This window comes from Fusarium mangiferae, assembly GCF_900044065.1.
Source record: "Fusarium mangiferae strain MRC7560 genome assembly, contig: FMAN_scaffold002, whole genome shotgun sequence".
In the NCBI taxonomy this organism is placed as follows: domain Eukaryota; kingdom Fungi; phylum Ascomycota; class Sordariomycetes; order Hypocreales; family Nectriaceae; genus Fusarium; species Fusarium mangiferae.
The window spans coordinates 219,292-246,537 of record NW_024573922.1 but is presented as its reverse complement, the minus strand read 5'-3'; the positions used below and the strand labels follow the sequence as shown (position 1 = coordinate 246,537).

Sequence of the window (27,246 nt, the reverse complement as noted above, 5' to 3'; positions counted from 1 at the left end):
TTTATATCTTCTGCGTGAAGTCAAATCGGCAGAAGAGGACATCGCGCGTGCCATTAGTTTATGATGTATATCTAAGCCACTATCTATCCATCTATCTACAAGCGCCATCTCTATCGTGAGCCTGAGTTTGGCCTAAAAACCGGCCTCATTTCTGTAAGCTCCAGTCCGTCATCTTTATCAATACTGCTTGTCTCCTGCTCAATCGACGTTGTGATTATGACTTTGCTACTAGACGCAGAAGACATAACAGGTGCGTTTGAGTGTACCCGCGTTGACACCCTAGTATCGATGTTTCTGGATGTAACAGTCTCTGTGACATCCTTATCGCTGGACGGAAATATGAGCTCATGCCATCGACTCAGAGAAGACTCATTGACGCCGTAGATTATCGCATCGACGAGACCTTGTGACACAATGCAGGCCTACTCATGTTAGAGATGCCTGAAAATCTGGGCGAAATTCTGACCTTGTCAATTGTCTGCAATGCAAATGGAGCTGGAGTATGCTTGATGGTCTGATATACCCGAATGGCCGTTGGCAGTGTCCAGACCAGCATATACACAACGGGATACATAATCATCAATCGTGCGATCTAACTCCTAGTTAGCACTCCGCCATGCGCTCTCAGTAATGGAAGTAACAGACCCTTTGCAGTCTTCGACGGCCAGCGGCATCGGACTCGTGATAACGCCAGACATCGTGGTTCGACCGTGTAACAGTCCGCTCTCTGGAGGGTTCTGATGTCGAGTTTGAGTTTCCAAGTGAGATAAAACTCTTGTGCGACTTTCGGAGAATGAAGTACAGACGGGCGTACATGGAGAGGATGGTGATTATGATTACCCACCGCGGGACGAAGTTGGCGAGGAGGCGGACTTTATCGGAAGTAAACCAGCACCCTATCAAAATCAGCACAAGTCACCTCTCAACGTTATGAGACATACAAGCTCCAATATCACCGTATCCTGCAAGTTTCAATCCAATACCAGCCCAAAGAAGGCTAAGTACCCAAGGAAGACAAGAGAGCAAGATGCGCTGATCCTGGACCCATGACGATAACGATTTGTAACCAGCCAAAATAACGTAGGTGCACAGTGCAATAGTCAACACCCAGTAATCGGTCTGTATGACAAAGACTTGGGTCATAAAGCCATTGAAACTGCAGAATGTTTGGTGTTCTGGGGCACCGATCTCGTTGCCATTGATGTTCATGGCAGTCGACGAGAGAAAGTTGAGCGCCATGAGAAAGTCGCTAGCTGCAAGTCCACTGAAGATTATCAGTATAAACAATTTGAAGCGGGAGGATTATCAGGACGAACAGAATGAGTTGATGGCGGAAGGACCGGAGACTTTTGAAGACCTGTGCATCGTAAGCTATTTGTCTCGTGAAGCAAGGGCGTGATATATTACACAGAAGCTAACGATAATCCAACCAGCTCCAAGAATGGAAAGAATCGACACGACGAGGATAACAATGCTTTGCAGGACCATCTCTGATCGATCAGCCGGAGCGGCTAGTGCCTCACGACGATAGATTTGCAATGGCGACTCCATTGTCGATGATCAGACGCCTAGCGAGGCGCTACGACGGGGGAAGTGAGATGGCGCAATAGACTTTTGGCTTAAGAGGACGGACGCAGAGTAAGTTTGCAAATACAGGAGCGTGAAACGCTGATCTTAAGGGTCATTGTTACAGCGGGTACCATTTCCGTTATCACCCCAACTCAGCTGTTAAGTCCAGATATCCCCGGAGATGGCACGATGCACAGACATGTATCGACGTTCTAACCAGAATTTACCAATGAACACTCTTCTATCATGCTTACTCAGTATCTCTTATCACCTGTCAAGACATTGCTCTTGACCAAAGCTGGCAGGCAGGTCAAGTACTGAAGGTCACCTAAATAGGAATCTCGAGTCATTAACCCCTTTAAACAGCAACGTTATTGAAGATAGATGTGTTGGTGGCTTGCTTCAGCTGGTGGTTGTACCTGTTTGAGACCAGGGGTTTTATCTTGATGAAGGGAATGGGGTTGTGCTATTGGTTGAGGCTCTGTCAGCTCCGGAGATGCGAAAATCGAGTGGCTTGCCCCCACACGCGGGAACTGATAAGGAACGTTGCCGGGTTTGACGACGAGGTGAGACAACAAGACTATTGATCAAGTATTTAAAGAGGGTGAAGAGAGAAGAATCGCAATTTGGTATTTTGAGCGAAGTGATGTTTGAAGATGGCAATAATAATTAATGTTATATCTATGCAGCTTATCTAAAATGGTCATGGAGAACGAGTGATGGAAGTCAGACTAAATGCATCGCCAGTTTGACTCAATTAAAGACTTGATTAAAGACCAAATTGAAGAGAATAATTCTAGTAAATCTCGAATGCATAACCACGTCATATCTGTAGGGGATCTGATCAATATCGGATCAATCGCGGCTTAATCCCGCGCTCTTCATCCCGTCATTAGAAACGCGCTTCTACGCGTCCACAACGCGCCAAAGCCTCCTCATGACGTCGCAACTCCACCAGCTCCATCACCAAGCGAGAATAACCGTTCCATCACCTAAACATCACGAATACGAATGCCTTCCCGAAAGATCAACTGATCTCAGCCAATCTTATCAATCTCATCAGCTCATCTCTCCATCCCCAAATGTCTCAGCCGCCCAAGAGTCGGTGAACACAGGCAAAACCTTGTTCCGCTCCGCTCTGCTCCTTACCTTACTTTACCCCACAAACCGTACGTTCCCTCAGACCATTTATCAACCCCGTTCCCGCACGCGACACAACAATTCCTCCAAACTCCATCATCAAAATGGCCAATCTGGGCGTTTTCGCGGGTGTTACGACACTCGTCGTTCTCGTCCTCACCTACGGCGTACCCCTCTTTCTGAAGGAGTACTTCCCCTGGCAGAGTCTGTACAAGCAGCGCCACGGCAGGCCTACCGTGACTACAAAGTCGTACAAGGGGCGAACTGCACTCATCACCGGTGCGAATGGAGCTTTTGGATCGCGAGCGGCCAAGATCTTTGCCGAGAGAGATGTTGAGACGCTTGTGCTCGTTGATGTGAGGGATTGTAGTGGTGTGAAGGAGGAGATTGAGAAGGAGTTGGGTGAGGCGGGTAAACCGGTGCCCAAGATTCTGGTCTGGCAGGCTGATTTGATGACGTTCAAGGGATGTCAGGAACTCGGGGCCAAGGCGAAGGGCTTGGAGCATCTGGATCATGTTTTGATGACTGCGGGAATTCTAGCGTTTAATCGTCGTGAATCGCCTGAGGGCTGGGAAACCTGTGAGTTCAATCATATCATCTCAAGCTTGGGACGATACTAACCTGTCGACAGCCATCCAAGTCAACTTCCTCTCCGGTGCACTCCTCTCTCTTCTCTTCCTCCCTCTCCTCAAGTCCTCCCCATCCAACCCCTCCCCTCCCGTGCTCACCTTCGTCACGACCTTTGGCATCTACCCCTCATCCTTCACAATGGGCGCACCCAAAAAGGGCTCTTACCTCAAGAAGCTCAGCAACAACAAGGAAGGCATGGAACAAGCTCATCAGTACGGACGCTCCAAAGGTCTTCTTCTCTACTGGGCCCGCGAACTTGCCGCACGAGTCTCCGCCATCCAAGCAACGGAGAAACTTCCCCGCAAGGTCACCATCAACAGCGCTGATCCGGGCTCTGCATGGACACCTCTTACGAATCCTAACCAGGCGAAGCTCATCCCACGACTGATCATGAACTTTGGAGCGAGAGATCCGCAGATCTGCGCGACGGCTTTGGTCAATGGTGTTTCGGCGACGGAAGATGCTCATGGAAAGATTATGCAAGACTTTGACACTGCTGAGTAAGTGATCTGCACGATGTGATGCGTTTTGGTACTGATTGGCAATTAGCTATCCTCCTTTCATGGTGAGGAAGAGTGGCTGTGCTGCTCAGGCGCGCGTTTGGGAGGAGACGAGGGAGGAGCTTGAGGCCAAGGTCCCAGAGGTCAAGGCCATCTTTGACATGCTGGACCAGTAAAACCGCTGCGATGACCAAATGACGACAGCTTTGGGATCGGGTATTGCGCGTTGAGGCCGGGTAGTTAAGGAGGCGATGAAGTGTAGAGCATTGAAATGGCCTGATGAGGTGCTGATCCGTGGGAAAGCATTGCGCGTATCTTGGAAGGGTCAGTGGTGATTCGATGGGCATGGAATTCGGTCTCGCTAGCGCCAATGCACCTCAAGCAAAATTGAAGGTTAAAATTTAGTCTAATCTGAATGCCGATATTCGGCGCCCGCGCGAAACGGCAGTTAATTAATTGGAAGAATGATATTCACATTCCCGTTCCATGCTGACGACTTCACGTGGCTGTATCTGACGCTTCACCAAGTAAATAATCACAAGATAAGATACTATCGTTATCAAATCTATGCTACTAGCGAGGAGATCAGCCCTATCGGGGCCAACCACGAAATCTTGGCATAAACCCAAATGGCGACACGCGCCAAATAAGCCTCACAAGCTTGCGAGTCATTTTCATGCGCACCAAAGAAAAACAAGTCACGCGATACAGACATCGCATTAGGAAGCTTGAAGTGTGACCTGTGTGCTGGTCGCCAAAACACCTCAGTTGCCGAATTCCCAAGCGATGCGGTTTCGATTTGCCGGCGTTCCAGGGTAGGCAAAGTGTCCTGCACACAGCCCCAGTTGACATTTTACCCGAGGTATCGAACGGGCGAGAATCAAGTTTCCGCGGCGTTGGTGAGGGGAAGTGCTATCGCGATGATTTAATTAGGCATAAATGCACGCGATAATTCTGTGATTTGTTCGGTGAGCGAAAAAAGGACAGTGGCGATGGATGGCAGGCATAATTGCGGGGAGATGAGCGACGGCAATAAAACATGTCACTGCAATTCCGCTTCACTGCTGGGTTGTTGGTCACCACCTTGGTCCATAATTCATTAGAGACCAGGCCTCGACAATCTCGATGCTCAAAAACGCTCCCAGCGTCTACACATGCCGAAAAACTCTATTTTTCTACTCGGCATTTACCGAGTGAACTCAATCACTATCGCATGAAAATGCAACGTCAAAGCCTCACGTCGAACGCGTAAAATGTCAGGTTAATTAAGCTTTTCGACAAGACGCTTAACCCGGGTCAAAAAAGAAACCACAAGCCAAGGCAGAAGCGCTGGACCCCTAAAGCTCCACCAAACTCAGGGGCTTGTCCAGTCCAGACCCCATCGTCTCGCCCACGGTTAACCAGTCTTGGCTAGATCTTCACTGTTGGTGCCGGGGTTGCAATTGGCTAATCCGTAACGAGGCATCATCCTCGAGATTGCGACTCCACCCGCTGGGTCGATATACGGTAAACGAAAATGGATCCTTACCCAACAGACTCAAGGGCGCAGCACGACACAACCCGCTACCCGCTGCTACGCCGCCACCAAGTGCCAACTTTGACATAGGGGCGAGGTTCACGAAACAGGAAGGCCCTGCGAAAATGGTCCCCGGGGCCTAGATCGTCGAGTCGGATGTCCGTTACACGTTAGATCGTTGGTGGGAAACGGGGGGCGCTTTTTTGTTCTGCGGCACGGGCTGGGGAGCGTTATTTATCGGGGAGACGCCCAGGTCTTTTCTTGTGTCCGCCGTCGTATTCCCCTACCTGACAGTTTTTAACCAAAGGAGACCATGTTCTGTCAATAAACGTAGCAAATAAAACTGGGTGTAACAGTGTTAGGGCCGACTGCGTGGTAGTACCTACCTTCCACGCGCTCCTCTCAACAGGAACTCCGCCTTCTCTTCTTCTTCTTCTTCTGTTCCCTTTCCGGATACAAAGGCTCAAGATGGTTTGGTTTCAGAAGATTGGTTCGCTCATCTACTCTAAAATCGCCAACAGACGGTTCGCATTCGCTCTCACGACACTAGCTGTATGCGCCGCAAAGGGTGTCCATCTTCACAACCACCGATCCAGCGTCGCCCCCAAGCGCATGCTCCTCTTCTTCTTCTCCTTCTTCACCCAGGACATCCTTCTCCTCCTCCTCATCCGCCTGCTTCTCAGCCACTGGGTCCCCAGCTTTCCCGGCAAGCTACGAACACTCATCACAGCGCTTGCATTCTTGTTAATAACTTATAATGTCTCCCTCAGCATTGTTTCCGTCTCTTTCTACATCGTCGCTGGATCTGAGATCCACTGGCGCAACATTGGCTTCATAGCCGACCCGTCGGCACGGGCCATCATCTTTTCGGGGTTTACTGCATTCTTGGGCGTTTTGTGTCTTTGTGCTTGCTTTAGTGGCGTTCTTCAAACGGCGTGCTATGGGCTTTTTGGGTGGGGAGGTGATATTGTTAATTGGCCGCTCAACTTTCTTGCACGGAAGCTTTGTTGCTGCTGTTTTGGGAGGAGGAACGCTTATGATCAGTTGTCGCAGCGGGACAACGCGCAGTGGATTGACAGTGAGAGCGGGTCGAGTCATGATGAGTACTCTGAGGATGAGCACAAGGACAGGTCAAGATCGTCATCGAAGGCACCGCGACAGTCTGCTCGAGCACTCAAAGGCGATTTACCAGCCCGCAGATCCAGATGCACCCGATTTCTTCGCATATTACCGTATCCCATCGTCAGCATACTTCTCACAGCGCTTTTCACACTCACATTTCTACGACCCAAGGACCCGTCTCTAATTTTCCTCTCATGGACCAGTGGCCTATTACCTTTTGTCGATTTCGCTTCGACATCGCCCTTCCTCGATGATCTCCCCTCCGTTTTCGGTAAAGGCATGCAACGAAGCTGGGACGAGCGCACTGCTCTTGCTCAGCCTCCATCTTTGAGCTGGCTCCCAAAGAATGCATTGCCCCGAGGCTTTGAGGACTGGTTCGACGAGAAGCCTCACTACAACTCTGAATCCGACCCATTAAAGATTTCGAACTTGGATGAGCCTCTCCGGGAATCCCTACGTGGCAAGTTGAAGGACATCAACATTCGTCACGTGGTGATGTTCTTTCTTGAGAGCACGAGAAATGACGTTTTTCCTATCAAGAAGGACGGATTGATCTGGAATCGATTCGCCGACACATTTCCCGACAAGAAGCTTCCGCAAGAAGTGCAAGACAAGCTGGCTAGTTTGACACCGACCGCGAATTTTATCACTGGAGATTACGACGATGGATTTGAACATGCGGAAAAGCCGAAACGGGGTGGAATTCACTTTACGAATGCGCACACAGCTGGGACATATACTCTTAAGAGCATGACCGGCACAGTCTGCGGTATCGCTCCTATGGTCGGCGACTTTAACCTCGAGCACAGTCACCACATTTATCAGCCCTGCCTACCACATATTTTCGAAGCCATGAACCAAGCAGAGGCACTGAGCGAAAGCACCAAGACCAAGCGCGATAGACATTCAGGCACGAAATTGAAGTGGAACGATAACATGAACAAGGAGGACAAGTGGAACTCTTACTACTTCCAAGCTGCGACGCTCGATTACGACAATCAGTACAATCTCATGTCTGCGATGGGATTCCCGATGAAGAACACGATCGGGAGGGAGTATCTGCGAAGCGATAGTGCGAAGCATGGCCCGGTTACGCTACCCAACATCAACGAGTTTGCATTCGAGGAGGATCCGTTGGAGGATTACATCACCGACATTTTCGAAGACGCGGCCAAGGCCAAGAGTCGTGTGTTTTTGACCCATTTGACGAGCACGAGCCATCATCGATTCCACATGCCCAAGACGGAGAAGTACACGCCTTTGGCAAAGGGTCTAGACATGATGTCTCGCTACGTCAACACAATAGGCTACGACGATCGTTGGATCCGTAAAGTCCTCGACGTTCTAGATAAGCAGGGCATTGCGAACGAGACGTTGGTTATTTTCCAGGGCGATCACGGTACTTCGCTTCCAGAAAACGACTATGCTTCACCGTATTACAACCCCAACATCGGCGTCGATCACGTCCCCTTGATTTTATCGCACCCCCAGTTACCCCCCTTCAACGTAGATGACGCAGTCCACTCGACACAAGTCCTCCCCACCATTCTCGACATCCTTCTCGAAACCGGTTCTCTCAGCCCCAGCAGCCACGCCGCAGCGTCATCCCTCATCACCAACTACGAAGGCCAGTCGCTCCTCCGGCCATTACGCACACAAACCAGCGACAACAGCACAGGCCAGTGGCAGTTCACTGTGACGAATCCTGGACGCGCGATGCTCACGGTTCGCGACGCGCGGTTTCCGAACAGACATCTCGTGGTGCCGGTGATAGAGAACGTGGACTGGAGATTATCGGATCTGGAGAAGGATCCGCACGAGCATGATTCAGTGCAGGCGTTGGATTTCACGGAGTTTGTCAAGAGTGTGGAGGGGAGGTTTGGGAGGGATGTTGCGGAGTGGGCGGAGGAGGGGGCGTTTGTTACGCGGTGGTTTGTTAAGGAGAATAGCAGGCGTTGGCGTTTTGATCACCAGGGGTGATGTTATGACCACTATGGATGACTAGATATTTTAATATGATGCGTTGACTTTCTTCTTCTACCACTACTTCGTCAACTGTCGTGATTGCTACAGATTTGCGAGAGTGTCTGCATCGCTCTGCTGCCATGGATGCATCCGCTCAATTGACTCAATCAACTCACGATGCTCAGAAGATCGAGGCTTGATGGTGGTTTCAAAGGGCATCGGATGGCTGACTACCCCAGACGTAAACTCAGCCCTGGGCATCTCAGCTCCTGATTTCACTCCAATGTCAAACACAGCAAGGGTCTGCGCCATGTTGAGAAACAGCGTTTTATCAGCCATGGCTTGCGCCGGGCAAATTCTTCGACCAAAGCCAAAGACAAATCGACCCGGGTCTGTCTCAGCCTCTGGACCAAGAAAGCGCTCTGGTCTGAAATCCATTGGATCGTGGTAGAGTGCGGGATCATGACAGATTAGCCTTGTAGCCGTGTCAGTTATTTGTTGGATACGGGGAGTGATGATGAGCTTACCAGATGTTGGGAAGGATCATCGCGCCTTTTGGGATGAGATTTCCGTTGATAACGTCGTCTTGGGAGGTTGTGTGGGGAAGACACATTGGTCCGACGGGATGCCATCGGAGAACTTCCTTCACGAGCGCATTGACGTATGAAAAGCTTTGTCTGTCCGACAGCGTGGGGAAGCGACCAGTTCCAACGACCTCGTCGATTTCGCACTGGGCTTTCTTCTGAGCATCAGGAAAGAGTGTCATAGAGAGGAAGAACGTCGTGATCGCAGACACAGTCTTGAAATCGGTCAGCTGGTCACATCGTCTACTTGAGACTCAACATACCGTATCAGCACCTGCAGCGTAGAGAGATGCCGTTAGCCATTTATTCTCAGAAGCCTCTCGATCCGTCAAGCTTTTCTTCTGCATCAGCTGAGATAGAAACGATGTGTTATCCTTGCCGTTGGCTACTTGATGCTCGACAAAAGCTGCGGGATCCTCAACCGAGCTCTCGAGGTTAGACCTCCACTGCTTTGCTGTAGTTTTGAAACTAGCTCCAGGGAACCAGTCGGGGATATATTTCACTAATGAACGTGTTAGAACACAGGATCATCTTATTTGACCTTTGTCATCTTACAAATCGGGATGAGGTCAACCATAAAAGCCCCAGGCTTGGCCGCTATGCCAAACTCATCGACAACCTTTCGTACCGTGCTGAGTAGAGGATCGGGTTTGAATTGCTCAGCGGTATATCCATACACGACTTTCACGATTACGGAACCAGCTTGTCTGCAGGAAATGTCAGCAATGTCACCAGATGTCTGAACCAAGACATACTTCTGAATATGCTCGACCAAACGGTCAGGGTCTCTCAGTAGATGCAGCAGAAAATGCCCAACTTCAATCTCTTGTATGGTGTCGTTCGAACTGATGCTAGCTTCGGACTTAAGGCAAAGGTGAGCCTTTTTGCGGTGACTGCGAAGCTGGTCGTTATATGGCAGGAAACTTAATGTCTTGTCCCAGCCAACCCTGTTGTTCATGAGCAAGCAAACCTCATAGTGGAGGGGCAGTTTTGGGCACACATTTCACCGGCGAAAGTCATCTTTGATCTGCTGGAATGCTTGGCTGAGCGATCGTTGAGGATGGTCTGAGCCAACTTCGCATCATTGATTATGACGAGGGTTTGGCCGAAGACAGTAACTGAGCTGATATTCCCTGACGTGTACCTCGTCAATATCTGAGAGAATAACAGGCTTGATAAACATACCGTAAAGGTCCTTATGTTTTGCCCAGTGATGCGCCTCGAATTGACCTGCTCTTGGGAGATCTAGTACATTGCCGACAAGTGGAAGACCCCGGGGTCCGGGAGGAAGCCGTGCATTACGCGATTGTTTGATAAGGAATTTGTTGATGCAGATATACAGGAGGGTTATGACACCAGTGTAGAGAATTAACGACGTAGATTCCATGATTGAAGAATACTGAAAAATGGATACAAGAAGTGTGAGATGAAGAAGTAAAAGTAATCATCGGGTAATGCTCAACTTTAAAGAGCACTGCATGTAACACATAACCCCCTTCTCCTTACTGCTGTACAACTAGTAGATCAAGTGACCTTTTCAACTGTGTAACACCTTCAATCAAAAAGCGCATCAGTAAAACTAATCGTGTTCCCTCATGGCCACAGAGTTCCTGCTCAGATTGAAGACAATCCATACGCCAAGTCAGCTTGCAGACAAACAATCCCACCAACATGGCGCTACCATCTGATTGTGTTACATGAAGCCCGCACTAGTGTCGTCCACCAACAAACTCGCTGATTACAGAGCATTTGACTGGTCGTTTCATCAAGCTACGCACGACTTGCAGAAATATGAGGTTTAGTCCGGAGATGAGCTGGCATGGCTTTTATTGTTTGTCTGATTGGGATAACATTGTCTGTGACTTGAGTGGTGAATTGGCGAAGTGGCTTGATCACTGAGTCCGTGGTAGGATGCAAGGAATTTATTTCGCTCATTCGAGGTAGTTTGCGATAGTATTTCCTTCTTGGGCCTTTCAAATATGACAGATCCGATCTGAGAGGGTGAGATGTCCATGTCACAGGACCAGTGTGCAGATTTGTTCTCAGCTGAGCAGAGAAAAGGTGAATGACACACCAATGAAGAAGTAAATACAGAGCAGTAACTGGATCCTGCGTAGCACTTGTCTACTGAAGAACTCAAAAAGAGACGTGTACTTTACAAATCCATCTAAAACTCAGGCTGTGATCGCTTCTTTAACAAAGCAGATTCCCAATGTCATGAGAACAGCAATAGATGTCAATACAACTCTGGCTCGGCCTTTTGCAAGTGCGAAGTTGTTGTTTTAAGTCATAGTAATCGAGATTCTTCCTCGATCTCAATACTCGCAAAGCTTAAATTCGGCATTTTGTATCGAGCGACTTGAGGTCAGGCGGCATTAGTATGGAGATATCATCCTCCAAGGACAACCAGCGGCGCCTCTTCAGGTGGAGCCTTGGCTGCAGGTATCACTTAGATCTTTTAAAATACGCGCCAGGACGAGTTTAAGAAGGAGCACTGTAAAATAAAGGCTGAGACTGAGGTTCATGAGCTTTCCGGAACAACAGGCCCTTTCGGCAGAGGTACTCAAGCCAAAAGCCGCATCCAGGACAGGACCAATACCGAGAAACCAGGTCCTCGGCTGATCAGTGCAATAAGGTTCAGAGAGCAGGTGAGGCCTTTTTCTATTTGTCGTAGGGGGCGTTTCAGGCTCAAATACGACTGCCGACTGGACGTTAGCAGAGCCTCTGCGGAGTCTTCGGCTCACGACCCCGCTCTTAAGCCGAGTTAGTCATCGCGTCAGGCACGACAATTGCCTTGCGTCTGATGTAAGAATAAGCGATCTGACACGCAAGTGAGAGAATTAATAAATAAGCCCTCGGAAATTTCCTCTCAAGAAGCATACTTCATCATAGAAATGATTCCAACTAAAGATCAACCCGTCCTCATCATAGGCGCTGGTATAAGCGGCCTGCTGCTTGCACAGAGTCTATCACGACAGGGCATTCCCTTCCGTGTATTTGAACGTGACACGGATCTTGAAACACGTGGTGTCGGATGGGGTCTCACCCTTCTCTGGACGCTTCCCGTATTGAAAGATCTTCTGCCCGAGCACCTGTTCAGTCGCTTGCCAGAGGCTTATGTTGATCGCGAAGCTGTTACTCAGGGCCTGTCGTCGAGCTTTCCGTTCTTTGACTTGAGTACAGGAGAGCTTAAGGCATCGGTGCCTAAAGCACCAGAGGCAGAACGTGTCCGAGTTACAAGACAGGGTCTCAGAGCTCTGCTAGCCACTGGGATTGAAATTGAGGTACGTTGCGCTGCTGAGTCCAGTTACCTACTGACACTTCCGGAAACCAGTGGGGTAAAGGTGTCGCCGGACTCGTGTCGACGGACGACTCTGTTACTGCTTCATTCGAGGATGGCAGCTCAGCGACTGGGAGTTTGCTCGTTGGATGTGACGGAAGCCATTCACGAGTGCGTCGCTCAATGTTCCCCGAGTGGAAGCTCACAGACATTCCTGTTCGAATGTTAGGCATCAAGATGGAGCTATCAGCCTCGGAGATTAAGCCAATTCGCGACCTTGATCCGTACTTCTTTCACAGCACAAACTCGAGGAATGACACCTTCGTATACTTTAGTGGTAAGCGATTCAACTTTACTCTCTCTATAGACATTGCTGATAGCCACTAGTTCTTGACGCGCCCGGCAATCATCCCAATACTGACCGCCCGTACACCGGACAACTCTGTGTCTCGTGGCCATATCGCGAAGGTTTTCTGGATAGAGCCTCTCCTATAGAGATCCCGGATACACCAGAAGAGAAGTACAAGTTGGTTCAAGAGTTGACTTCCACCTGGGCCGAGTGCTTTCGTCCTCTTGCATCCGCAGTCTCGTTGGACAGCGAGATGAAAGGCCTCAAGATACAAGACTTGACCCCTCCGAAGGACTTCCAAACAACTGGCCGGGCTGTGCTCATGGGAGATGCTCTCCACTCAATGGCAATGTGTAAGACTCATCGTTCAATCTTTGCGTACCTGTAGCTAACAATAAAGACCGGGGAGAGGGCGCAAACCATGTCATCTTCGATGTCAAAGACTTTGTGGAACGAGTTGTTCCTATTCTCAACAGCGATGGCGATCTGAGATCCACGCTGCATGAGTACGAACGGGCGGTCATTTCACGGACGCGTCCAGCCGTACTGGCCTCGAGGAGAGCCTGTCTTGATGCGCATAATTGGAAGAGGATCAGCAAGACTAGCCCACTGTTGACAAAGCGCATGCCATACATAGAGTTTGAGGAGACCGAGGAGGTTGAAGTGACGCATAGACTATGAGAGAAGCGGTAATAGGTTCCAGGGCTACATTAGAGCTATGAAGAGGGGTATCCGTTTCTGCACTGTCGATAGTATGGTAGTAATACCCATGATAGTATTATAGCGTCGCTTATTCCGCTTGATGATGTTATATCTTCCTTATTGCATCCTTGTCAATGCCTAGAAGGACACATCTATACCCAACCGCGATCCAATCTCAGCTTTTAGCTGAGCTATTTTTGCCTCCTGGGAATTATCTCTCTCACTCGTACGCTCGGGTGCCATTACCTCCCGACACTCAAAATTCTCCATCAGCATCGAGGTGAGATCGAGGGTATGACTCAATCCCGTCAAGACATAAGCATGAGGTTCATCACCCCAGTAATGTTCCTTGACGCATGCCTTCATCCCAATCCTGTTGTAGTGCGCCATCAATGCGTCTACGTTATTCAGATGTCCAGGATAGAAATTCGACTCAAAAAAGGACGTCTTATTGACGAGGTGTTCTAGAGCGCCGGCATGCGCCCTGGGGGTATCTTTTATCTCGTATGACATCTCGTGCGCCCAATCGCTATCGGGAGCTGCTTTTAGAGCCCGAGAAATGACCAGCCACTTGGCCTCTCGACGGAGGACCTTTTGTTGAAAGATCTCAGAACACATATCTTCGGCATCTTCTCCGTCTAGTACCAGGGTATAAGAGCCATCGGGCATGCCAGCATCTGGCAGATACATGGCTTCGGCCAGGCAGTTCGCAACGATTGGGTACAGATCCATAGCTGCGAAGCTGAGCAAAGCAATATCATTTGGATCGCTCTTATATTCCTGAATGTCATCCAAGCATCCTCTATAAAAGCAAGCGCGCTGCAAAAGGTTCTTTACCACGCTAAAGTTATGTCTAATCCGCAATCGCCTGTTCTCTTGGCAGAATGGGATGAGACCCATAGCATGCCCATCTGGATAGCCTTCAGATACGCGATCCTCGTGGATGATAATATTGTGAAGAGATGCTCTCTTGTTAATAGGCAGGTCATCAAGGAAACCTATGGCAGCTGAGACGGCAGAGAAGCGATAGAGTGGGCGATACTGCAGTCCATGGGGTCCGCTGGTCTCCCACCTATTTATCCATGCCCATCCCTTACCATCTCCAAGCCTACGTCCCATTTCATCAAGGTCGCATAATGATATCGGAAAGCGCCATGGCTTGTAGCATCGGTTAAGGAAATTCGAGAGCCGAGTACCTCCGCTATACTCCCAATCGACAAGCATGTCATTGACATCCTCTATGAACTGTTCATCGGAAGTTTCGCAAAGAAGTCGCAAGGTGAACTCAACAGCCGCTCGATGTGCAGAATGTGCTTGGTCGTTGGAACAGATCTGCTGGTACAGATAGTTGCTCGGGGGCATGGCGGCCACCTGGAGTGGCCGCATGCCCCATGCACTTCCCCATGATCTAGAGAGCCGCTGTGGGCCCCGACGGAAAACGAGGGCGTTGTGGAGGTGAGTAGAAAACCATGGAAATCTGTCCCCGATGCGGATGTGCATTTCTGGTGTTATAAAGGGACATAGCTGAACGAGGAGCTGAAGCTGATGTAGGAACTGCGCTTCGACTAGTCTATCAAAACGGCCTAGCCACAAGCTAAGATCCTTTTGATAGAATGTCTTGAAGAAGATATCATTGCACAAGAGAGGCATTTCTTTGGTCTCTTCAGCGATGAAGCTGCATGTATACATGAGGGCAAGGTCGATCGGCTTGCCGTCGGCGGCAGTGAGCTTGCCAGATGCTGGGCTGAAATGGTAGCCTTGCTTAGTGGGAAAGTAAAATCTGTAGATCCTGTCACGCAGTTCCCACGGAAGACTGAGAAAGGGGCGTGGAGCCATGGTGTCGAGGGGTACAGGTGGTGAGGGACTTCTGTTCTGGGATGTCTCAGTAGAATCAGAGTCAGATATTCACAGCCCGGTAGTAATATAAAGTCTTGGACAAAATAAAACCAGGACCTGCGTGCTTTTTTGTGTGCCTTGACCTGAAGCATCTTAAGGAAGAGCAGCAGGCACTTATTTATATACCATTTGGCAAATCTAGCTTTTTTGCCAAAAACAAGATATTAGGCAATATATGGGGTCTGACGTGTATTGAGTCTACGTAATTCATGTTCCTTATCTTGATTTGTTGGGCTCAAATATTTAAGCTCTCTCAGCCGATTTAAGCTCCTAACCACGAGTCTCAACTGCAAATGGCACGCCTAGCTCACAGAAGCATCTTTTAACCTTTCAACCTTATCATAGAAACCAGGCTTGATACGCAGTGCAGCTTTAGTAGCAGCAATCAAGGTTGCGAGCTGTAGCCACTGGGCTACATCACGTAGCACAGAGCTATTGATGCCTAACATTTGAGTTTCACCTGTTCACGCAGCAGCCTCGCCACATCTGGATCCCCAATTGGAACGCACTAGAACCAGACCGAAAAACTGTACGTATGACTACCGCCTATAAGGTCAAGCTTTAGGGTGTGAACAAAACACCGACAAACGATTCTGATTCCTAGTGTCCACAACCAGTTGAAGGAAGGGGATATCCCGGGCTCCGCCATAAGGTCACGGAAGAACAGAAGCGTACAAAGAGTCTAGGCCTAGCAGATGAGTTGGTTGATGCGGCTCTTTAACTACTTGATATGACCCCTTTCAGCAGTAATCTAAGAGGCAGAAGTGTCAGTTGCAATGTCCTTTTGTGGCATATCTACTCATCGACTAAATCCTGCTAGATAGGACTCGCATATAAGCTGGAGACTACTGGTCGGGATCCTTTGTCGTATTGTGAGATTTTAGCGGTAGAGCTTAACGATGTTGATGGCAAGGGCGACTACAAGTGATTGATTCGTAAGGCGGTGAGGAACGTCTAGCTACTTTCTCTTCTCCAAAATATCAAGCATCTCCAACAGTGATGGGACAAACTCTTGCGTCTCACAGCGAAACCCTTCATGATGTCCAGGAACTGTCATCCTAGGACACTCCAAGATCTTGGCCTGCTCCTCAATCGCTCTAGCGTAGAAAGCATCTTTACATCGGACACCTCTCATCACACCAACACTCAACCCATGCTCCTTGATCCGAAACATATTAGGACAATACCCAATTAACGGCGCCCATTCGAATTCCCAAAAGTTCTTCTGGTTCCTTGGTTCAGGCGGCCCAGCCTTGGGAATGCCCTCAGCATCATACCCAATAAGACATTTCTCAAACTCTTCGGCAGCTGCTTCCTGGCCTTGCGTTTCGAAAAGATCTAGAAGGCCGTACATCCACTCAATAATCTGTGTTGCGTCTGGTAAAAGCATTGCAAGACCGGCTTCGTGGCAGATCAGGTGGACGACCATTTCGGGAAAGTCATGGGCGAATTGATATGCGAAGATACCACCAGAACTACTGCCAAAGAGGATAGCTTTATCGAAACCGACGGCTTTGATGACGGCGCGAATATCGCGAGCTTGCTGGGGAGGACTCAAGCGTTTGTTGACGGGAACTTGGCTTGCTGACATTTGACGACGATCAAAGGTTGCGCAGGTGAAGCGGTCTGATAGAGCGGCGATTATGTTGTTGAACTGCATTCCGTGACCATTTCCACCAGGGATGAAGATTATAAGAGGGCCGGAGCCTTGATACCAGTAGTGAAGGTCACAGCCTTCATTGTGTACGATGCTTCTGGTTGGTTTGAACTCCATTATTGGCTGCTATGTTAAACTGTAGTTGGCGATTCATAAGTGCCCATTTCATTCACATTTTCGGAAGCATTGCGAAATGTCTTTCGCTTCTTATAACCTGAGCTGAATGTTGCACCCGGGTCAATTCTGAATCCCGAGAAGTCACTGAAGGAATTAGCCTAAACGTGAAAAGCGGCGTGAGTCAGACGTCCATCATGCGATTTATAAGCTGTCAGATCCGTTGCCAAGGTTATATTGAATCCAAGTTCTCATAACGGCATATCTTCGTGATAAGAGTGAAAACTGTGTAAAAAGTCTGGGATTGAGTCTATCATGGAAAACGGAGCACACTTCGCCACATATGGCAAATGCAGCCTTGGAGGTACCATAGTGACTAAATATGGCTATTTAATCCACTCAGCTTACTGTCGGTCATTTTCGATCTGTCCTGGTCCGCTCAGATCTCGATGCTGGTCTCGCCGGTACGTAAGGCATTACCCATGATCCTCACGGTCTTTGTATCCCGAAGCCACTCAACAGTTAATTCGCCGCCTTCCTTCGACTGTTGTAAAGATCGTAGCGTGTTTCCAGTGAAGTCTGGATGGTACTGCTTAAGCCGAGCAGTGGTCTCAGCGTTTGACAGGACATGAGGGATGATAGCGCGATGAGCAGAGCCAGTCTGTTCATATCAGTAAAGCTCATTTTAGAGACAAAGATACTTACCGCGGCGTCCTCATGATTGTTGCCTGCTATGCAGTTGATGACTCGAGTATGGATGTGCTCTGAAGAGCTTGTCGAAACTTGGAACATGTAGATGAAGCCATTCAGTGAAGCCTGCTAAGTTAGTCCTGGACTGCCGATGATAGTGATAAACTGACCAACTTAGAGGCATCAAACCCCAGAGCCTTCAAGTCAAGCTCAGGACTGAACTCAAGCAAGAAATACTGATCTTGCTCAAATATACCAACAGGCTCTCCATTACCCTCCCACTTCGAACCAGATGCAGCTTCGAAGATACTCTTCAACTCATCCCATCGCTTCCCATCCTTTGACACGGAAGGAAGGTCAAGTAGTTCTGGAAACTCAATGCCAACCAGCTTCGCATCCTCAAATGGGCTCTGGTTGAGAGATGCAGAGGCGATACCATGGAGCCTGGTGAGATACCTCAGCGTCTGCGGTGCATTGGGAAGGGTACTGAACAGGTGCTGCGACAAGGCGAGAGTCGCGTGGCCACAGAGCGGCGCTTCGTTGACGGGATTGAACCATCGGACCGCGTAGTGAGCTTTCGCCGACTCATTCTCCGGAACGAGAGGCAATGCGAAGGCCGTCATTGGAAGATTGATGCTCTTAGCTGTCTCTTGAAGCTTGGATGCAGGAGGGAATAGTTCATATGGGAATGCGACATTGTCATCCTTTGGGCTGGCCTCTGACTTCGGTAGGATAATCACGGCTGCGGGATTGCCCTGGGCCCTTGCCGACGCAAAGGCCTGATATGTAGTTTTCGTAAGAGAAGCCATTATATTTTATGTGTGATGATGTTCAAGTGGAGGTTGTGGGCTGATGAAAAGTATTTATTAGTTATCAAGATATCATCTTAAGGGCGCAAGTGACTCATGCTGACCCCGCAAATTGACTTTTTGGAGATAGTGTCATACCCTGTGAGTGGGCATTGGGATCATTTCTTGAGGATGCCATGACGTGCAACTATCTTCTAAGTTGCTTCAACATAACCGCAGTCCCAGTAGATACCTCTCTTCGTCTTAAATGGTTCAGCATCACCTGCAGGTCCGGCCAGCTTGATAATCATCGCTTGATAAGCAATGAAACTATTTTTGGCATAAGTATGTCGATCCCGACGCTAACCGACAATGTTTTGCAGCAAGTTTTCGCGATAACATTCTAAAAAGGTCACAAATGCGCCAGTGATAGTAAGAGTATTTATGTACGCGTCGGTCTATGAGGAATGCCTATCATCCATAAGAGATGACGATTGAATGGCATATTGGCCGAACGTTCTAAGGTCTAATCTAGATGTCTTTTTACCATATACCCACGCAACTCAACAGCTCAATGCCATGCCAGGGTTGGACACTCTGAGAATTGGCTCTCGCGAGGTAGTTGGTAGACCGTCTTCAACCCGTAGTGCCAGCGTAATGCCTTGCTCAGTTACGGAGCACAATAGTTCTGAACAGCGTCTGGAGAGATGCGCCTGGTGAGATGGGTGCCCTAGAACAAGCATCAAGGCTCGGATTAGCTCTGTCGAGAATGCGGATATCATTTTGAGTACCCACCTGGAATTTGAGAGTGTCTCCGGTACCATGAATGTAGAGCGTATAGGGTCGGCGGAAGAGCAACCACTAAGCCGACGATTGCGATAATGATCTCGGTTTTCATTTTGCGAAAGGTCTGGAGGAAGTTTATAAAAAAAAACAATCTTTACAGAAGAAATCTTCACTCATATCTTAAAAAGTTCTCGTAAGCAGGCCATGGCGGTCTGGCTTAATTTATATTTGCAAATAAAGATGCCAATGACACCAAATAAAAGAGCTTGTATTTCGTCAAATCTCACGAGGCGCAGTTGCAGAAACGCATTCGTCGCGTTCTAGCAGCATGTCATTGTGCTGTCGCATCAGGTCAGGCCGCCTACTGTGGATCAAGATTCTGGATTAATCCAATTGATTTGTTTTCGTGCTGTGACGTACTGTTCAGCTGTGAGCTGCGACCCGCAAGATTATGGATTTGACGAATGAGACCCCATTTTGAAGTCGCACAGCTTCATGCAGAACGCCCCCCCCCCGGACGAGATTCTGGGCAGAGCCAATAAAGGGGTCTTAAGCTAAGCGCTAAGCTTGGAATGAGGCTTACGAGCTTTGCACGTCCCCCAGATTCTGGATTAGACGAATCAGAACTGGGAACGCAGAGTCTCGTTGGGCACGTACAAGAGTCAGCGATACCCGCAGTCAGCATTATCGCTCTCAAATCACCCTAATGTGCGCAACGAAATCTCAGCCAAGCGAGGGGGAATGGCTGGAGCACAGGAGCCTGATTAGGTATGAGTATCTAGTCAAAGATACAACACTCAAAGACTTAATCACTCTCTTAAGAGTTCAAGGGCTACATGCCACGTATGTATCTTAGAGGTCGACTTTATGGAAAGATTATTGACTTGATAATAGGAAAGGACAGCTAGAAGCTAGACTTAAGAGCTGGAACTTCTCTAAATACATCGACCAAGCGACATGGCAGCACATTGATCATAAGATTCGCAAGCGCAAAGAAGAGGGAAAGGACAGTGATGTCATACATTGTGGCAGGAAATTGAAAAAGCCAAAGGTCACAAAAGAGACGAATCGTCATCGAGAAACAAACATCTTTGCTCGATTCGAAACAGGTTCGAAACATTTGTACTTAGTGATCAGCGCTAACGACTATAACAGCTCCACCATCTCCAACAAGTCTGCAACTTTGCATTTGTACTCCACCAACCTTGTATATGACCTTCGACTGGCCTTCTTCTTTGCCGTGGCTCCGTCTGCGAGATGCTTGGAATGGTAAGCCATCATAAGGCCGGGGCAGCCAAGTTAGCTTACGCTTGTTGAATAGATACGATTAGCGTTATCGTACCCAAAGACATGATAATTCAGCAGAATGACGACTCTCGTCACATTGTTTCTTCATTGATGACAATCCTGGCCCCTTATGGCACAGATGTGGAATCGACGTCTTTATCCAAGCTGATATCAGGTATCAGTAATGTGATGCCTGAATGGTATCCTGAAGAGCACGTCAGGACTGCTCAAGACCTGCTCACTGGTTCGGCCTCTGATTCCAGCGCCGAATGTTTCAAGGTTATGGTGTACATGGTGTCAAATTCAATGAAAACAGACCAGCGATTCTCTTTTTTTGTCGACCTTATAGGAACAGCCAACATAGAGCTCCGAGCCCACTTCAGCAAGCTCCGGAACGAGAGCCCTACCATTCAATCATTTCTGGAGAAATTATTCCAATCCGAGATCAACAAGGCAACTTCACGATATGACAAAAAAGCAGAGCCACGGGGGCTTGAATCGCTCACCTCGCTTTTGGAATTAGGACTGGATCCGGATTACCCTTGCTGCATGAATGACCGAATCTGGACGACTCTATGTACTCCGATCCAGGAGGCAACCAGAGCCGGCTGTCTAGAGCTTATTCAGTTACTTCTCCGATTCCAAGCCCGAGTGGATCGGACACACGTCAGTGATAAGAGAGATGTTTTTGTCAACTTGGCCTTAGATGCTCCGTGTTCTGACTCTCGAAAATTGCGAATTCTGGCCGTACTGTTTGAGCATGGGTTTCTCAACAAGGATGAAATGGTGCGTGCGGCTATCGAACTGCATGATGAAGAAGCAATTCTCAGTATCCTAGATTGTGGTATTGACGTTACAAACTATGAGTCTTCATGGTTACATGCAGCAGACCGAAGTGAGTTACAATCTAGTGTGAGCTACATTGCAAGTCCGTCAGTTCTCATGATGGCAGTCCAGGCCGGTGGTAGGATTGCGAACTTGATGTTGGACCACCTTTCACTAAATGGCCAACCATCACCTTCAGCCCTAGCAGATGCTTACATAGCCGCGGCCTATGAAGGACATCATGACATCATGCTGCGACTGGACGCTATGCATACTTCCGAAGTGGCTTGTAACAAAGAGGGCATTACACCTCTACAGGCAGTAGTGGTCGGGGGCGATCCAACTGTATGCAAACATATTCTCGAACGCCATGGAGGCTCAACAGCGTCGCTGATTCTTGTCGCGGCTATCCTTGGAAACTTGGAAGTAGTAAAGCTACTTATCGAATACGGAGGCGACCCCAATGCTCTATTCTGCACCCACGACATCCAATTGTATGATTACTTCAACATCGGCCAATACCACGGTGAAGATTCGACCATCTTAAAATTGAGCGACAACCACGAATTTATTCACCGTCATAACGGACACCCGACCCCTATCCTCTCCGTGCTCATGCATTCAGTATCTGATTTTAATCTTCTGGAATTCAGTGTCCCGACACTGATAGAGAATGGAGCCACTATACCTCGTAGCGAAATGGCTACGTTTTCAAGGCTTTGCTTTCACGAATGTCTCAAAGCTGCACTCGAGGCTGGCGGCAATCCAAACGATGTGGATGAAAAGGGTGATACGATGCTCCAGTGTGCTTTGAGTAGCGATTTTATTGAAGATGGAGATGAATACGTCTCGAAACTAGAAGACAGAGCCTTTGAACGCCTCCTCACTGTTAAGCTTCTTATGCAGGCTGGAGCAAGGCTCACTGGTGGGGAAGTTGTGAGAGCCATCTATCTTCGAGAATGGTCCTTGGTCTCATTTCTTTTACAAAACGGTGGGACCTTGAACGATGTTGACGACACGGGACGAGGCTGCCTAGAGGCCGAAATAGAGGCACAGAATGACCGAACCCTACAAGACGTTCTTGAAGCACAAGAGCTTCCAATCGATGCAGGACCCTTCTGTGCGTCTCTACGAACGGGTGACTGGGCTCTTGTCAGAAGCCTTCTCAAAAGAGCTCATAAGCCGACAAGCTGTCACCTGGTGGAAGGAACCGCCGTGGGCTTGGCTGCTAGGGCAGGGCAGCTTGATATCTTAGACAAACTCCTCGCGCGATTCACCGACCCATCAGCATTGAGTTTGGCAAGGATTCCTGACCATATTTTTGCCAGTGATGTATATTCTGTGACTGAAGGGGGGGGTTGGGTTGCTGGTTTTTGGCGTCGTGCCACTGATCGGTGCTTTAGCGTGGGCAGTCCTCTTGCCCTAGCCGCTTCCGGAGGGAATACTTGTGGTTTTGGAGAGCTCCTTCGCCGTGGTTGTAAGATGGATACAGTGAGCTGGGCCGTTGTTGCACACAGTGCGTGTTCCTCTGAGTATTTGCAACTGTTGAAAGAATTTAGTTGCGGACTCGGCAATGCCACAGAATACGGCAAGGAATTGGGAACAGCATTGTGGAGAGCGATCACACATAAAAAGTTTGATCTAGCGCAATACTTAGTGGAGGAGGGAGCAGATGTCGATGAATACGATATCTCCACAAGGGAATGCACATCGCCTTTGCAGCGCGCGATAAAAATGGGGCTTATGAAAGTGGCAGTATACCTCCTTGAAAAGAAAGCAAACATCAATGCCCCACCAGCGTTCGAAAAAGGCGCAACTGCTCTTCAATTCGCCGCCATAGGCGGTCATATCGGACTTGCAAGACAGCTTATTGAACTCGGTGCTAGAATCAATGCACGAGGATCAGGCAAACTTGGCAGATCAGCGTTGGAGGGGGCGGCTGAGCACGGGAGACTTGACATGCTGGCACTCTTGGTGCATCATGGCGCTGTTACAACGGGTCCTGGTCGTCAACAATTGATCAATTCTGTTGCATTTGCCCAGCAGAGGGCACATAGCACTGCGGCTGACTGGTTGAAGAAGAACTGCGGTTGGTGTGACCAAAATCAACGTCAGTTGGAGTTTGTCGACGCCGATGCTGATTATCCTATCGGAGAATGCATCAGGGCGTATTGTTGTGACGAGTACCATGACAGCGATACTCAGTGCGTCTATCACTATACTGAGGAGCAGAGGCAAATCCATTATGATTACTGCGAGCGTTGTGAGGAAATCAGATATGACCGGGACGATGGCAGCGAAAGCAACTTGTCAAGTGAGGACGAGGAGATGGATTCGGGGTGGGTGGAGAATGATCAAGAGACTGCACAAAGCCTGGATGTTATGGAACAATGTAATTAGATATCACTTATCAGAGGTGTTTTGCCACATTTGCTGCTTTTCCCAAGATAGTGGGTGTAAGGTTACGGCGTAAAGAGGCTTGAAGTCAACGCAATCTTTATTAAGCATATCTCGTCAATGATAAATTTGGCCAAAACCTTACTGATAGAGTGCGTCATAGAGGAGTACATCAGTAAGTCGCTCGTCTCTTGACCCCCCACGCTGAGATCCTTCAATTATTCTCGACCGTTCCACACTTCTCGACGGCATGGTAGCCTTTTGGCTGCTCCTGGGCCTTCTCACCCTAAGCACAAGAAGCGGTGCCAATGGTCCCTGCGAAACGTCTCTTGGATCAAGTACCGTCGATGTCATCTGCACCAGCACGACAACCAGGTCTCAAACGATAACCATAACCGACAAAGTTATCATTCAAGCTGTTCCTCTCAACATCAGCAAGTCTAAAACCCGACCGACTGGGTTACCTGTGACCGACAAGACCATCAGCACTGTGGGTATCACTACGGCAACGACCATCAGAGCGACATTCACGAAGCTTGTTACCGTGACTGCAAACCCTGAAGCCAAAATAGCTACTATCACAGTTACCAGTACATATAGTAAATGCATAACTTTTGATTATCACAGCTGACTTCTTATCAAAGAGCCGAGCTTTGTCAACCGAACAGAAACCGTGACGGAGACGGAGACGAACAGGACTACCGTCACGACCACGACATATTTTACCACGACAATTGGTAGACGGCCTGGATTTACCGCCATTAGAGATAGCATGGAAAGTATATCTTCTGAACTAGAAGAGAAAACTACAACGGTCGGGTTAGACGCTAAGCTGTTCTCACATACTCTGTCAGTAATATGCACTGATAATATGCCGATAAAGAGGACTGTGACCACCACCAGCTTCGGAACGCAGTCACCAACACTTCCTAGGCCTTCTATTGCGACATGCACAGTGACGGTCTGGACGACTATCAATGAGACTAAATATCCTCCTGGCCTTGCTAGCACGGTGACTACTACTGTTTATCCCATCCAGACGGCAGTTATCAACGCCACCAAAACTGTCACCGTTGATGAGAAGGGTAAGTACGAAACCATATGTTACTCCCTACAGTATTGACTTGCTTCAAGTCACGCTGGAAAGACAAATTCCCCAGGAAACGCACTACCAAGTCTGCGATGCCGGCAGTTCCAACTACCTCTCCTGGGCGCCAGGAGATAATCCGTCAGACAAACGCATGATCAAGGAATTCTCGCGCCAAAACCACGAAGTAAACCCCACCGAAATCAAAGTCAGCGACGCAATCGCCTGCTGTAACGAGTGCATGAAGCGCAAATACTGCCGCATCAGCTTCTGGGGAAGACCCCCCGGCGCAAAACGAGAAGTGCCGCACTCGTGCTATATATACCTTACCATCAACATCCGGCAGTGTATGGATGGGGCGCAACCGCTGTACGCAAGGTACTTGGCCGACTGGCAGGTGTTGGATCCGATTACTGCGCCGTGGTTTACTTTCAGCAATGGGCCGTGCGGACAGTTGAAGTTTGGGGGGGTTAAAGACGATAAATGGCATAAGCCGATGAAGCATGATGGTTTTGATATCTGGAATAGTATGGACGATGAAGGTACACCATAGTTCAGGCCTTGACGTTGTAGTAGATAGCTTCTTCGATCTGTTGGGAAAATACGAAAAACAAGGATACAAATGGATAGATCCACGTTAGATTAACGCCGAACATCAAGGACTGTCACTTTGGCGCACGTCAAAAGAGGTTCTGTCCCGGTATATCTTCAATATCCGTAAAATGATTTTTCGGATATCCGCAGCACCGGGGGAGATCAGGGTAGTCAGCAATCACAAGCTTATCATGACGCACTAAAATCTCGGGAAACGCCAAGAAAACCGAAAGGATTCTCCCGCAGCCAATCAAGTGAAGCTGACATTTCTGACGGCATTCCCCAGGCGCTAGACTCCCTGTGCTTGCGCTGTTCGACGGATATCCGATTCCCGCGAATAGGGCTGACTTTGAGACAATCATTGTCATTCTGACAATGATGAGTGCAGGTGAAGTGGTATTAAAGTGAGGGGTATCTTTGTCGAAATGAATCTCATCATCAACATTCTCATCAACATTCACCAACAACAACAACTTGACTCTTAAAACATTCATCTACCCATTCAATCAAACGATATATATTCACAACATCAATTAACATCATCCAAAATGGTCGCAATCAACACAATCAAGAAATCCAACCAATCGGTCCTCCCCCAATCTCTCCCTCAAAATCTCACAGCGGTTTTCCTCGGCGCCACTTCCGGCATTGGTCGCAGCACAATCAAGCAGCTCACCGTCGCTACCGATAACAAATCGCCAACAATCTACATCGTTGGTCGAAGCACTTCAGCCGCTACACCTCTCATCGCAGAACTGCGACAAAGTAACCCATCCGCCAAGATTGAATTCATTGAGCGCGATGTTTCTCTCGTCAAGGAAGCCGATGCGGCGATGAAGGAGATTGCTAAGCGAGAGACCAAAATTGACATTTTGTTCATGTCTGTCGGGTTCATGTCCTTTGAAGGTCGAAAAGGTGAGCCCAAGTCAACTTTTCTGTCTTTTCAGTCGACTAACAATATCCAGAAACCAAGGAAAAGCTAGAGCCCTCTTTGACAACCCGCTTCTACAGCCGCGTCAGAGCCATCCAAGTCTTCCTCTCTCTTCTCAACAACAGCCCAAACCCTCACGTCACCAACATTCTCGCCGGCGGCCAAGAAGGTCTCCTTATCGAAGATGATCTCGATCTCTCCAAACCAGGCAACTTCGGCGTCGCTTCAGCCGCTCAACAAGCAGCCACCATGCTCACTCTTACTCTCGAGCGCTTCGCTAAAGAAAACCCCAAGATCAGCTTCGTGCACGCCTTCCCCGGTCTTACAGCTACACCACTGCTTTCTCGTGGCTCAAGTGGTATTATTGGATTTTTGCTCCGGTGGATTGTTACACCGCTTGGGGGTTTGTTCTTTGCTAGTCCTGATGATGTTGGTGCTAGGGCGTTGTTTTATGCGACTAATGCGAGGTATACTGTTGAGGAGACTGAGAACGCGGCGACGCCGATTCCCGAGGGTTTGAGCAGGGCGGCTCGATCTGCTGGTGGTGTGTTTTTGGTTGATAATAAGAGTGAGGCTGCGGATAATGAGAAGGTTTTGGTTGGATTGAGGGAAAAGATGGCTGATAAGGTCCAGGCTCACGTGGACTCGACTTTTGAGAGAGTGATCCGGGAATAGTGATAAGAGGTTCGTGATGGAAAAGAATGACTGGGAGTATAGGAGTTTGGATTGCATTAGGGACGCAATTTGAATGGATGTTCTTTACCTAGCAAAAATGACAGTACTGGTTTTACAATTTTTCTTACACTAAACTACATGGCTTTAATTATTACCGGGGAT

The 27,246-nt window shown here is 48.7% G+C and overlaps 11 protein-coding genes across 11 annotated transcripts; 6 read left to right on the top strand and 5 right to left on the bottom strand.

The window, feature by feature from the left end:
* Positions 1–110: 110 nt before the first annotated feature.
* Positions 111–1,551, bottom strand: FMAN_06703 (uncharacterized protein; the record flags this gene model as incomplete). Its single annotated transcript, XM_041826482.1, has 6 exons — positions 111–422; positions 467–592; positions 646–896; positions 942–1,264; positions 1,317–1,357; positions 1,408–1,551. 6 exons carry the CDS (start codon positions 1,549–1,551, stop codon positions 111–113), a joined length of 1,197 nt encoding a protein of 398 aa, XP_041677541.1.
* Positions 1,552–2,813: 1,262 nt separating this feature from the next.
* Positions 2,814–4,015, top strand: FMAN_06704 (uncharacterized protein; the record flags this gene model as incomplete). Its single annotated transcript, XM_041826481.1, has 3 exons — positions 2,814–3,288; positions 3,341–3,839; positions 3,889–4,015. The coding sequence occupies 3 exons, from the start codon at positions 2,814–2,816 to the stop codon at positions 4,013–4,015; spliced, it is 1,101 nt and encodes a 366-aa protein (XP_041677540.1).
* Positions 4,016–5,823: 1,808 nt separating this feature from the next.
* FMAN_06705 (uncharacterized protein) lies at positions 5,824–8,457 on the top strand (the record flags this gene model as incomplete). The annotated part of the gene is made up of 1 exon (XM_041826480.1): positions 5,824–8,457. One exon carries the CDS (start codon positions 5,824–5,826, stop codon positions 8,455–8,457), a length of 2,634 nt encoding a protein of 877 aa, XP_041677539.1.
* Positions 8,458–8,544: 87 nt separating this feature from the next.
* Positions 8,545–10,413, bottom strand: FMAN_06706 (uncharacterized protein; the record flags this gene model as incomplete). Its single annotated transcript, XM_041826479.1, has 7 exons — positions 8,545–8,917; positions 8,970–9,241; positions 9,290–9,528; positions 9,582–9,733; positions 9,782–9,973; positions 10,027–10,159; positions 10,212–10,413. 7 exons carry the CDS (start codon positions 10,411–10,413, stop codon positions 8,545–8,547), a joined length of 1,563 nt encoding a protein of 520 aa, XP_041677538.1.
* Positions 10,414–11,920: 1,507 nt separating this feature from the next.
* FMAN_06707 (uncharacterized protein) lies at positions 11,921–13,336 on the top strand (the record flags this gene model as incomplete). The annotated part of the gene is made up of 4 exons (XM_041826478.1): positions 11,921–12,310; positions 12,361–12,643; positions 12,694–13,008; positions 13,056–13,336. The coding sequence occupies 4 exons, from the start codon at positions 11,921–11,923 to the stop codon at positions 13,334–13,336; spliced, it is 1,269 nt and encodes a 422-aa protein (XP_041677537.1).
* Positions 13,337–13,495: 159 nt separating this feature from the next.
* Positions 13,496–15,193, bottom strand: FMAN_06708 (uncharacterized protein; the record flags this gene model as incomplete). Its single annotated transcript, XM_041826477.1, has 1 exon — positions 13,496–15,193. One exon carries the CDS (start codon positions 15,191–15,193, stop codon positions 13,496–13,498), a length of 1,698 nt encoding a protein of 565 aa, XP_041677536.1.
* Positions 15,194–16,211: 1,018 nt separating this feature from the next.
* FMAN_06709 (uncharacterized protein) lies at positions 16,212–17,027 on the bottom strand (the record flags this gene model as incomplete). The annotated part of the gene is made up of 1 exon (XM_041826476.1): positions 16,212–17,027. The coding sequence occupies one exon, from the start codon at positions 17,025–17,027 to the stop codon at positions 16,212–16,214; it is 816 nt and encodes a 271-aa protein (XP_041677535.1).
* Positions 17,028–17,463: 436 nt separating this feature from the next.
* On the bottom strand, positions 17,464–18,523 carry FMAN_06710 (uncharacterized protein; the record flags this gene model as incomplete). Its single annotated transcript, XM_041826474.1, has 3 exons — positions 17,464–17,685; positions 17,730–17,840; positions 17,885–18,523. The coding sequence occupies 3 exons, from the start codon at positions 18,521–18,523 to the stop codon at positions 17,464–17,466; spliced, it is 972 nt and encodes a 323-aa protein (XP_041677534.1).
* Positions 18,524–19,994: 1,471 nt separating this feature from the next.
* Positions 19,995–23,800, top strand: FMAN_06711 (uncharacterized protein; the record flags this gene model as incomplete). Its single annotated transcript, XM_041826473.1, has 4 exons — positions 19,995–20,131; positions 20,183–20,397; positions 20,444–20,557; positions 20,610–23,800. 4 exons carry the CDS (start codon positions 19,995–19,997, stop codon positions 23,798–23,800), a joined length of 3,657 nt encoding a protein of 1,218 aa, XP_041677533.1.
* Positions 23,801–24,047: 247 nt separating this feature from the next.
* Positions 24,048–25,437, top strand: FMAN_06712 (uncharacterized protein; the record flags this gene model as incomplete). Its single annotated transcript, XM_041826472.1, has 3 exons — positions 24,048–24,387; positions 24,442–24,882; positions 24,932–25,437. 3 exons carry the CDS (start codon positions 24,048–24,050, stop codon positions 25,435–25,437), a joined length of 1,287 nt encoding a protein of 428 aa, XP_041677532.1.
* A 589-nt stretch (positions 25,438–26,026) lies between these two features.
* On the top strand, positions 26,027–27,084 carry FMAN_06713 (uncharacterized protein; the record flags this gene model as incomplete). Its single annotated transcript, XM_041826471.1, has 2 exons — positions 26,027–26,393; positions 26,444–27,084. The coding sequence occupies 2 exons, from the start codon at positions 26,027–26,029 to the stop codon at positions 27,082–27,084; spliced, it is 1,008 nt and encodes a 335-aa protein (XP_041677531.1).
* Between the last annotated feature and the right edge of the window lie 162 nt (positions 27,085–27,246).